The sequence below is a fragment of the Lemur catta genome, chromosome 18, assembly GCF_020740605.2.
Source record: "Lemur catta isolate mLemCat1 chromosome 18, mLemCat1.pri, whole genome shotgun sequence".
NCBI classification, from domain to species: domain Eukaryota; kingdom Metazoa; phylum Chordata; class Mammalia; order Primates; family Lemuridae; genus Lemur; species Lemur catta.
This window is the reverse complement of record NC_059145.1, coordinates 44789750-44802082: the sequence shown is the minus strand read 5'-3', so window position 1 is coordinate 44802082 and position 12333 is coordinate 44789750. Positions and strand designations below refer to the sequence as shown.

The following is a 12333-nucleotide window of genomic DNA, read 5'->3' as shown; positions in this document are numbered from 1 at the left end:
TGACACAGTAAGATTTATTGATTTTAGATTAAACCCTTAGGGTATATTTTCCCCTTTTTCTTCATAGTCCCATAGTCCCAGCAACCTTATTCTTAAGTTGTAATGTCTCTATCGCTTGAGTTAAATCATAGTTTAATAACTAAATTTTATAAATGTGTTGACTTGTGAAGATTTAAGAGTAGTTTTGAACGAGCTTATTTGAATTAGTGAGTGGACAGGGGTTGGCAAACCATGGCCTACAGGCTGGCCACCTACCTAATTTTGTAAACGGAATTTTATGGAAACCAGTCATGTCCATTCTTTGATGGATGCTCTGAAGCTTGTTTTCATGCTCTATTGGCAGAAGTGAGTAGTAGCGGCAAAGACCATATGACCCACAAGCCTAAAATATTTACTGTCTGGTCTTTTGCAAGGAGAGTTTGCCAGCCCCTGCTATGCATTATTCTGAATGTTATTCTTAAAGGTAAAGAAATAGAAGAGAGCTATCAATTGCACGTTATTCTTAAAGCCTAAACAACTCTCACAGTGATTTTCTGGTCTCTTGAGTAAACACCGGTTTAGACTGTTTAATAATAAATCCAGTAAGAAATGAGTATTTTGATTTCTGACATCCCATAAACCGGCAGAGACAAACACAATTTCTTTAAATGCTTCTTTGGAGATGCTACAGTTTTTTGGTGCTGCAGTGTGTCATGTAAATCCATTAGTCTGACAGTCTGCTGGTAAAACTGAAGCTGGAATTAAGGAATTAATATCCTCTATTGAAAGGTCATTGCACGGGGATGAGCCAGCAGCCAGTTTTAAAATGTTAATCACTAATAATTTTCAAATATAAACAAAAAGCCTTACTTTGTTTTATAATTCTTTTCCTAAACATTTCATTCAGAAAAACTGAATTATATAATGCAGTTGCATGCTGATAACATCAGCAAGACTATTTCTCAAAATTTGTGTAGTTTGTGGCATGTCTACCAGGCAACAGACAATGTACTGAAGTTGTTACGTACATTACCTACCACACTGCATTCACTCTAAGATGACATTGATCAAAGAAAGGAACATCATTATTTTATACAACACTAAGAAAGAAAAAATGCTAAGTGCATTACGTTGCATGATTTATCACTTAGAAATTCACCTTATACTCAATGCAAATGCTCTTAGAGACTTACTTTAACGTGGTTTTTCTCTATATTGCCTTTATGCATACATAAAAAAGGAAAACAGAAGTAAAATTAGTTGGTTAAGTTATCCTAAAAAGCCCTTCCCATTTGAAGCCTGAGTCTTCTCATTTTTCAACTCAGAATCATCAATGTTCATGTTGTTCCATCCAGAGTACTGGTGCATGAGGGCACTGCTGCAGCAGTCCCCTGACATCTCTGGGTTTACTTCTGGGGTGCTCATGCCCATTCTGCAAGGCTCAACACAGACGTGCTAGTAGTAGCAGTTAATTATGTCAGAACCTCCACCCGGACAGCAGTGGCTGATGCACTGACTTCAGAGATGCTATAACATGAGAAAAACAAATGTGCACCTTAGAATTCACCCTTATTGCAACCTATTAGCATTGGTGTGTGGTCTGAGGATGAAACTCAGTTTGACAATGACTAATACCATGCTGTGATGAAGCACTTAAAGCAGGGAACAATCATTTCCACTTCTTTATCTACATGTAATTCACCTATATTGGGCAATTTTTAAAGTATCAGTATTAGAAATAGTTCTGTATGTTTGAAATCTGGAACTTAATTCTATATGAAATGTAATAAAAATATATAAACCAATGATTGAGGCAGAACTGATCAAAAGCAAAGCTTCCAAAGAAGACTTCATATGCTCCAAACCCACATAGTGACAGGCTGTCTGAGACGCTCCATGTGGCCATCCTCCACTGAATCTTCATACCCTCTGGCTTTACAAACATCTATGAGACCTTTAACCAACTTTTAAAAAATAAGCCCACACACTTAGTAGCCAGGGAGTTCTGACAGCAGCAGAGTGTGATGCCAAGTCAGACATGGGTGGCTCACCTCCGGAGACTGGAATCAGACTGTTCTTCAGGCCACATGGGCCACCCCTCCCCTCCAAAGTCCACCAGCAGGAGGCAGGATAAAGTTTGTGAGCTCTCTGTACTCCTGGAAACCCCCTCCCTACCTGTCCATTCCCCTTATACTCACAACCTGACCACCCTCCTCGGCCTTAAGACCACCTGGACTCATCACGCCCTTTGTCTGCTTATGCTGCAGCAAGCAGCTCACGAACATCAGGTCACCCCCCTGCTCCAGCAGGGGATTTGCACGTCTCCCTTTCAGATGCACATCCCACCCACTCCAACTTCTGAAGCCCTTCCACTGCCACTTCTGGAGCTCACAGTCAGTTAATCAGCAAAATCGCTCACATCATCAACTTCTTTTCTCTCTGTTCCTCTTACCTTCCCACTCTATCTGAAACTGCCTCTTAGGCCCCAGGCTCCCTGAGGCCCTTCCAAATGACAGACACTTCTTTTCCCTCTCTGCTTTTACCGCTGGGCCTGGGGGATGTTGCCTTGTTCTGTGTTGCCACTAGACACAGAGTTGGCAAACTTTTTCTTAAAATCTGATGACCCTGTATTTGTTAGGGGTGTGGATTTCCCACACAGTCAAAAATCCACATATAACTTTTGACTCCCCCCAAATTTAAATACCAATAGCCTATTGTTGACCTTACTGAAAATATAAACAATTAACACATTTTTGGGCCAATTTTGCATGTTCTATGTATTATATACTGTGTTCTTACAATAATATAAGCTGGAAAAAAGAAAATGTTATTAGGAAAATCAAAAGGAAGAGAAAATATATTTACCATTCATTAAGTGTAAGTGGATAATCATAAAGGCCTTCATCCTCATCATGTTCACCTTGTGCAGACAAAGGAGGGGGAGGAGGAAGAAGGGTTAGTCTTGCTGTCTGGGGGGTGGCAGAGGTGGAGGAGGTAGAAGGGGAGGCAGAAGAGGCAGGCACACTCCGTGTAACTTGACAGAAGTACATCGTAAATTCCGTCTGACTTTTTAACTTTTTCATTTCTCAAAAAATATTTCCATATATCTTCCATACGGTACCAATTCTTCTTCTACCATTTGCTTTAGTTTCAGTGCCTATATCATAGAAGGGTCTATAAAAGAAATCAAAAGCACTCTTAAATAATCGGAACCCTTCTGCCAGATTGTCTAACGTCAATTTGTTTTCTGGCAAACTGCTTCTTCTACATTTTCTTCTTCGTCACTTGGCACTGGTTCAGAAGCACTCCTCTCCATCAAGTAATCTTCTCTTAATTCCTCTGGTGTGGTGTCTGTTAGCTCTTGAATGTCTCCAAAATCCATATCTTGAAACCTTACCCTCTACCTTTTTTGCCATATCCATAATATCTTTCATGATTTCTTTGATGGCACTGTCGTAAATCCCGTAAAGTCATGTACAAAACAGCTGGACACGGTTTTCTCCAGCAAGAAATAGTTGTTTCAGGCTTGATGGCTTTCACGGCTTTTCCTATAACCATTACGGCATCTTCAGTGGTGTGATCCTTCCAGACCTTTGTGATGTTCTGGCCAGGTTCTCCCCCACAGTGACAATGATCCTTTTCAGAGAGTACTATGTATATCAGTCTTAAAGGTCCTTATGACACCCCCCGCCCCCCGATCTAGAGGCTGAGAGACGTTGTGTTTGAGGGCAAGTAGACCACTATGATTTCTTACGTGTTGAACTCACACGGTTTTCGGTGGCCAGGGACATGGTCCAATATCTAAACAACTTTAAAAGGCAGTCCCTTACTGGCAAAGTATTTCCTGACTTCAGGAACAAAGCATCGATGGAACCAATCCAGAAAAAGGGTTCTTGTTGTCCAAGTCTTCTTGTTTATAACCAAGAGACTGGCAGCTGGTGTTTATCTTTCCCTTCAAGGCTTGGGGGTTAGTAGCTTAATAGATAAAGGCAGTCCTGATCATAAACTCAATTGCATTTTCACAAAATAGTAGAGTTAGCCTATCCCTTCCTAACTTAAATCCTGGTGCCTGCTTCTCTTCCTTACTAATAAATGTACTTTGTGGCATTTCTTTTTTCCCAGAATAGGGCACTGGCTGCATTAAAACCTATTGAGGCAGATATCCTTCTCCTCACTGATTTTCTTAATGGCACCTGGGAACTCATATGCTGCCTCTTGGTTGGCAGAAGGTACTTCTCCTGTTATCTAGACTTTTTTATGCCAAACCTCTTTCTAAAATTATCAAACCATCCTTTGCTGGCATTAAATTCTCTACCTTTAGATCTTTTGTCTTCCCTTTAAGTTGTCATATAATGACTTTACTTTTATTAGAATCATGGTAAGAATGTATAGGTATACCTCTCTTTTTGACACAGGGTTTCGCTCTATTGCCCAAGCAAGGCTGCAGTGGTATCATCACAGCTCACAGCAACCTCAAATTCCTCGGTTCAAGTGATCCTCCTGCCTCAGCCTTCCAAGTAGTTGACTACAAGTACATGCCATGATGCCCAGTTGATTTATTTTATTTTTTTAAATTTTTTGTAGAGATGAGGTCTCACTATGTTGCCCAGGCTGGTCTCAAACTCCTGGCCTCAAGCAGTCCTCCTGCCTTGGCCTTCTAAAGTGCTGGCACTACAGGTGTGAGCCATCATGCCCAACCAGTATGCCTTTCTTATAGCAATCCCAGACCCACACAAAAGCTGCATCTTCAATGTGAGATAAGTGGGTATTCTGAAAAAAGTGTGAGGTTGCTGGGTAGTTACAGCAACAGCTTCAAAAATTTCCTTTTCTTTTCTTTCTTTTTTATTTTACAGTGGTCCTTTCACTGGATTCATTTATCTTGAAATGGTGCAACTTCAATCTATGGTATATATCAACCAATTCAACTTTTTCTTGTAACATCATGCATTTTATCAGCTTCTTGGAAGTACTTCCAGCATCACTAGTGGCACTTTGTGTGGGTTTACATTCTTGCACTAAACACAATGAAAAACACACAAGAACCTTAAGAGATCACTTTTTACTGCAATACGCAATTTCCTGGAGAGGCAAACTCCTTATGAGGAGATAATTAGCATCACACAGCGTTTTAAGCAGACACTCACAAAACTTAAGCTCACTACAATAGCAACAGGAGGTGGCTATAAAATTATCACAGTAGTACGGTACGACCACAGTTAATTTTATACACTTATGATTTAATACTGTATCTTTACATTTGTTTATATTTCCCTCAACTGTGAATGGTACCATATACCACCTGTGTTTATATGTATAAGTTTTGATAAATTTTAACTTTTTATAGTACACTTTTGTATATTTTATGGTATAAAATAATAAAATAGACTAGTATCTACATATATTTTATGCTTTTATGACATATCTTTTCCTTAATTTTTTTCAATACTTCTAGGCTACACAATTTGTCTACAATGTTTTACAAATTGTCACAAATCCCCCCAAATTGTCCAATATAGTTATTGAAACAAATCCACATATAAGTGGACCCCACACAGTTCAAACCCATGTTATTTGAGGGTCAAATGTATTATAAGCTTTGTGGGCCACACAGTCTTTGTCTCAACTATTCAATACTGCCACTGCAGCACAAAACTGGCCACAGTCAAGACACCAATGAATGGACACGCCTATGCTCCCACAAAACTTTACGTCAAAGTAAGCAGCCAGCAGCAGGCTGTAGTTCACTGAATCTCAGATCACTAGTCTGCACCACCTACTTGCTATCCTCCAGTTGTCATCACCCTCAGACCACTAAATAAATCACTCCCCGTCCCCTCAAGCTCATTGTCACCCTCCCTGACACTACTCCTGCCATAATTATTATTTTTGTGATTTCTACTTCACTCCATAAAACCTAGAATGTGTCTAGGTTTTATGAGAACCAAAGTGTATACAGTTGGAGACAGGGAGGGACTGTAAGAAGAAAATAAAATTATGACTGTAAAATTGCCCCTGTGTAAACAAGGGCGCCTGACGCTTAGGCTTCTTTGGCTCCATAGTCAATCCACTTGTGGACTCTCTGGTACTTCAATTCTCACAACCCACTGAACACAAAACTTCAGAAGCCACCTAGATCACCTTACAGACAATCCTTCCATGCCTGATCTTTCAGTTCCCTAAGCTCCTGTCCTCTAGGACGTTTGCCCGCTCTCCCAACTCATTCATACAATCCCATGCTTTCAAACCTCCGTCATCTCAATTTCAGGTACCTGACTCCTCATCCACTACCTCAGCTAGCCACTAGGGCTACTAAGAATGTCAAGGGCATCACTCCACAGTATCCTGATTCTCAGCCAAAGTTAGAGAGGAGGATGTTTTGAAGAGATTCATGGGTGGGGGGGTGCTTTTTGTTTAATGGAATGAACAATGGTTTATAGGAAACTATAATGATTTCAATTGAATTGTATCATCAGAATCACCTCCAGCTTGAACTAAAAAGGACAGGGACAATTCATTTCAGAATACAAAGAGGCTTCAGGGCCCCCCAAACTTCTATGAATGGGAATCAAGCTAAGAAATCTATTCACTATAAATATGAAATATTCTTATGAAAAAGGAAGAATAGTTCAGACAGTAGAGGCAAGAGCCACAGAGAAGCATTTCCAGGGAGCAGAAATTTGCCCAAAGCAAAGAATATTTTTTCCTCTGGAGCAAAGAAAACTAAAGAAATGTGTCCACCAAGATTTCGGCATTGCCTGGATTAACAACTGCTAGGTACCATCTGTTTATGTCCTTTTTAAATCAGAGGATCTATGATGCTCCTTACTGTGTCTCATCATTGTAGTCTGGGAATGTAGAGGAGCAGATAATTTGTGTCCTTAGTTCATGGGTCTTCAAGATTGAAAGGAACAGCATTCAAGGAGCTGCACCTGAGGAAATGTACCCAAGAAGCCTCACGTGAATATAGACTTATTTTAGATGTTAAGATCCTTATTATGAAGCCTGAAACTGATCCTTTAATAAGATGAGATTTGGAGAAATACTAGGACAATGTTGTATTTTGTATGTGGAAAAGACAGAATTGTTAGGGGCTAGAGAGCACACTGTAGTACCCAGCCTCCAAAGGACAGCCCCCTGGGTTATTTTCTTATGTTCAATGAACCATGCCCGCTTGTATTCACACACTTTGTGGAATGTTTTCAATCACTAATTCAATCTTTTGTTATAAGTCTATTCATATTTTCTATTTCTTCTTCAGTCAGTTTTAGTAGTTTGTCTTTCTAGAAATTTGATCTTAGTTATCTAATTTGCTGACATATAGTTGTTCATAGTATGCCCTTATAATCCTTTTTATTTCTGTAAGGTCAGAAATGATAACCTTCAAATTAGCTGATTCTTTTTTTCTGTCAATTCCAATATGTCATTGAGTCCTTTTAGTGAATTTTTCATTTCAGTTATTCTACTGTTCAACCTCAGAATTTCTATTTTGTTCTTTTTGTAGTATTTCTATATCTTATTGATATTATCTATTTGGTGAGACATAATTTTCATATTTTCCTCTAATTCTTTAGACATGGTTTTCTGTGGTTCTTTCCAAATACTTATAATAGCTGATTTAAAAACCTGTCTAGTAAATCCAACACATAGGTCCCCTCAGAAATCGTTTCTATTAATGGCTTTATGAGCCATCAACAGATATCAATGAGATATCATCTTACCCAAGTTAGAGTGGTGGTTATCAAAAAGACAAAAAATAACAGATGCTGGCAAATATATATCAAATACCCTCATTCAATCATTACACATTCTATGCATGTATCAAAATATCATACATACTCCATAAATACAAATACAAATATAATATAAATACAAATATAAATGTAATATAAATACAAATGTTATACATCAATAAGAATAAACTAGAAATAATAAAAATTAAAAAGCCTTAAAAAATTATAGCTTCTTTCCTAAACAACTCTTGACTCAATGAGGGAACACAAACCAAAATTGAAATATATATGGAAAACAAAGATGATCAAAGAACTATAGATGAGAATTCTTGAATCCAGTATAGATAAGGTAATACTTGAAGAAAATTCATAAAATCAGAGTTAAAACATCTTACTTAAAAACCTAGAAAAAGAATGACAAAACAAACTCATAAAAAGCATAAAGAATAGATAAAAACAGAAATTGACTTTCATTTTTTTAAGTAGGAGTAATAAGTAAATGCCAAAACTGGTTTGGACAAAAAATAGACACATATACTATAATAGTAAAATCATTGTCTTATTAGTCACTAAAATTCAAAAGTAGGCCAGGCATGGTGGTTCATGCCTATAATCCTAGCACTTTCGAAAGCTGAGGAGGGAAGATGGCTTGAGGCTAGGAGTTCAAGTCCAGCCTGTGTAACATAGTGAGATCTATCTAATTAGCCGGGTATGGCCACCCATATCTGTGGTCCTAGCTACTCCAGAGGCTGAGGCAGGAGGATCACTTGAGCCTAGAAGTTCAAGGCTGCAATGAGTTATGATCATGCCACTGCACCCCAGCAGGGGTGACAGAGCAAGACTCTGTCTCAAAAAAAAAATACATAATATAAAAAATGGAAATGAGATTAATTTCCAAAACTTAGATAAATAAAAGATTCATAACAACTTATTTTGTCCAACTATATGGGAATAGATTTGAAAGTATGTATGAAATAAAAATTTTCTAGGAAAATGTAATTTACTAAAACTGACTTTAGAAAAGATGGGAAAATACAGAGTTTCATTATCACTGCAGAGGATGGCATCAAAGAGCTACCACCACTGTCATATCTCCAAAAGACAGCTCCAACCAGATGACTCCACAAGGGAATTCTACCAATCTTTTAAGGAACAGATAATTCCAATGATAACTGAACTTTTCCAGAAGCACAAAAAGAGAAAAATACTTCTTTTTTTTTTTTAAAAAAAAAAAAGAAGATAGCATTAACATCAACATCTGGCAAAGAATGTATTTTCCCCATCAAAAACAAACACACAAATCACTCTGATGAATGGCAATGAAAAATCCTGAATAAGATATCAGCAAAGAATTAGCACAAAGAACAATATATCATAATTAACTATGGGTAATGACTCAAACACTAGGACGAGTTCAATATGAGGTAACCTATTAAATATAATCCATTACACGGATAGATTCAAAGAAAAATCTAAACCATTTTCATAGAGGCCAAGAAAGCATTTGATAAAGTCATTTTTTTTTCTTTTGCTCAAAAATTCATCAACATTTTTTCTCCTACTCCATTTTCTAAATTTCAGAATATTAGAGGGGTACAAATGTTTTGGTTACATGGATTGCTTTTGTACTGCTTGAGACAAAGTTATAAGTGTACCTATTGCCCAGAAACTGTACATTGTACCCATTAGGTATGATTTCACCCATCCCCTCCCCCTGCACCTGCTTGATTTCCACTGAGTTTTACTTCCATCTGTGCACATGAGTGTTGTTTGGTTAGTTCCAATTTAAGAGTGAATACACACGGTGTTTGTTTTTCCATTCTTGCCATACGTCACTAAGGAGAATGGTTTCCAGTTCCATCCAGATTGTTACAAAAGGTATTAATTCATTTTTTATGGCTGAGTAGTATTCCAGGGTATAATATGCCGTGTTTCATTAATCCACTCATGATTTGATGGGCACTTGGGTTGATTCCATATCTTTGCAATTGTGAATTGTGCTGCTATAAACATTTGAGTGCAAGTGTCTTTTTGATAAAATGACTTTTTTTGCTTTGAGTAAATACCCAGTAGTGGGATTGCTGGATCAAATGGTAAGTCTACTTTTAGTTCTTGAGAAATCTCCATACTATTTTCCATAGAGGTTGTACGAATTCGCAGTTCCATTAACAACATATAAGTGTTCCTTTCTCTCCACATGGTCACCAGCATCTACTGTTTTGAGACTTTTTGATGAAAGCCATTCTTATTGGGGTTAGTGGTATTTCATTGTGGTTTTGATTTGCATTTCCCTGATGATTAGTAACGCTAATCATTTTTTCATGTTTCTGGCCATTAGTCTATCTTCTTTCGAAAAGCTTCTGTTCATGTTTTTGATCCACTTTTTAATGGGGTTGTTTGATATTTGTTTTCTGGCTGATTTGCTACAGATTCTGATTATTAACCCTTTATCAGACACATAGCATGTGAATATTTTCTCCCATTCTGTAAGTTGTCTATTTTCTCTGTTGATTGTTTCCTTGGCTGTGCAGAAGCCTTTTAATTTAATCAAGTCTTATTTATTTATTTATTTATTTATTTATTTATTTATTTATTTATGTTGTTGTTGTTGTTGTTGTTGTTGTTGTTATTGTTGTTGTTATTGCTGTGATTACCTTTGGGGTCTTCTTCATAAATTCTTTGCCTAGGCTGATATTTAGAAGAGTTTTTCCAACATTTTCTTCTAGAATTCTTATGGTTTCATGTCTTAGGTTTAAGTCTGTTATCCATCTTGAATTAATTTTAGTGAGAGGTCAGAGATATGGATCCTGTTTCAATCTTCTACATGTGGTTATCCAATTTTCCCAGTACCATTTGTCGAATAGGGAATCTTTTCCCCAGTGTATATTGTCATCTGCTTTGTCAAAGATCAGGTGGTACTATGTGGATGGTTTTATATCTGGGTTCTCTGTTCTATTCCATTGGCCTATGTCTCTATTTTTGTGCCAGTACCATGCTGTTTTGTTTACTATAGCCTTGTAGTACAGCTTAAAATCTGGTAAAGTAATGCCTCTAGATTTGTTCCTTTTGCTTAAGGTTGTTTTGGCTCTTCAGGCTCTTTTGTGGTTCCAAAAGAAACACAGAATTATTTTTTCTAGATCTGTGAAAAATGACATTGATATTTTGATGGAGATTACATTGAATATGTAAATTACTTTGGGTAGTATAGACATTTTAACAATGTTGATTCTGCTGATCCATGAGCATGATATGTTTTGCCATTTGTTTACATCACCTGCAATTTCCTTCCTCAGTGACTCATAGTTGTCTTTAGAGAGATCTTTCATATCCTTGGTTAAATATATTCCTAGGTATTTTTTTCTTTATAGCTATTGTGAAAGGTATTGAGTCTTTAGTTTGATTCTCAGCCTGACTGTTGTTGACATATAGAAATGCTACTGATTTGCGTATATTGATTTTTGTAACCTGAGACTTGTCTGAATTTATTCATAAATTCCAGAAGCCCCTTGGAGGAATCTTTGGGGTTTCTAGATAATAAGATCATATTGGCCAGGCGTGGTGGCTCACGCCTGTAATCCTAGCACTCTGGGAGGCCGAGGCGGGTGGATCACTTGAGGTCAGGAGTTCAGACCAGCCTGAGCAAGAGCAAGACCCTGTCTACTAAAAATAGAAATAAATTAGCTGAACTAAAAATATATAGAAAAAATTAGCCGGGCATGGTGGCACATGCCTGTAGTCCCAGCTACTCGGGAGGCTGAGGCAGGAGGATTGCTTAAGCCCAGGAGTTTGAGGTTGCTGTGAGCTAGGCTGATGCCACGGCACTCTAGCCTGGGCAACAGAGTAAGATTCTGTCTCAAAAAAAAAAAAAAAAAAAAATCACATCATCAGCAAAGAGCAATAGTTTAACCTCCTCTGCTTTCCCCATTTGGATACCCTTAATTTCCTTCTCTTGCCTGATTGTTCTGGCTAGGACTTCCAGAACTACATTGAATAGAAGTGGTGACAGTGGGCATCCTTGTCTTTCCCCAGTTCTAAGTGGAAATGCCTTCAACTTTTCCCCATTAAGTATAATTTTGGCTGAGGGTTTCATTACTTACTCTTGATTACAAAAGAAAACAGATAAAATTAAAAAATAGATGGGTACCTCCTTAACCAGCAAAAAAGATCTTGAAACAAATCCAAGATATCCTCTATCCCATTCTCTTTGAATCTTGTAATTAGACAAAAGGGAAAAAGTAGCATTATAAAACTGGAAAGAAAACTATCATTATTTCAATTATTATGATTATATAACTGGAAAACTAGGGGAATCATCTAAAAATTACTACTACTGACAATGATAAAAGAATTAACAGGTATAATAATGCATATACAGAAATCAAAAACTTTCAAACACAGAGAATAAATTGGAAGTCTTAATGGGAGAAAATTCCTTATTTCTAATAACAAGCAAAAATGATATAATATCTAGGAAGAAATAAACAACAAGAAATGCACAAGGCCTATATAAAGAAAATTACAAAACATCTCTGACAAACATAAAAAAGTCTTGAACAAACAGGGAAACTTAACACGCTCTTAGATTCAAAGACAAGCAATCTCATGCGGCTTGGTGGTAGTAGAA

At 37.3% G+C, this 12333-nt stretch overlaps 1 protein-coding gene across 5 annotated transcripts in view; it reads right to left on the bottom strand.

Annotated features, from left to right (window-relative positions):
* Window positions 1–12333, bottom strand: part of ULK4 (unc-51 like kinase 4) — a 497440-nt gene that overhangs the window by 204950 nt on the left and 280157 nt on the right. Inside the window, exon 33 of one of the 5 annotated variants that reach the window (XM_045530715.1) lies at window positions 6773–6908. The exons of the other annotated variants lie outside the window; for them this stretch is intronic. Within the exon in view, the coding sequence (XP_045386671.1) occupies window positions 6895–6908 (14 nt within the window). The 3' untranslated portion in view covers window positions 6773–6894. Of the gene's footprint in view, window positions 1–6772; window positions 6909–12333 lie in introns of those variants that run through there. 5 annotated transcript variants of the gene reach the window in all.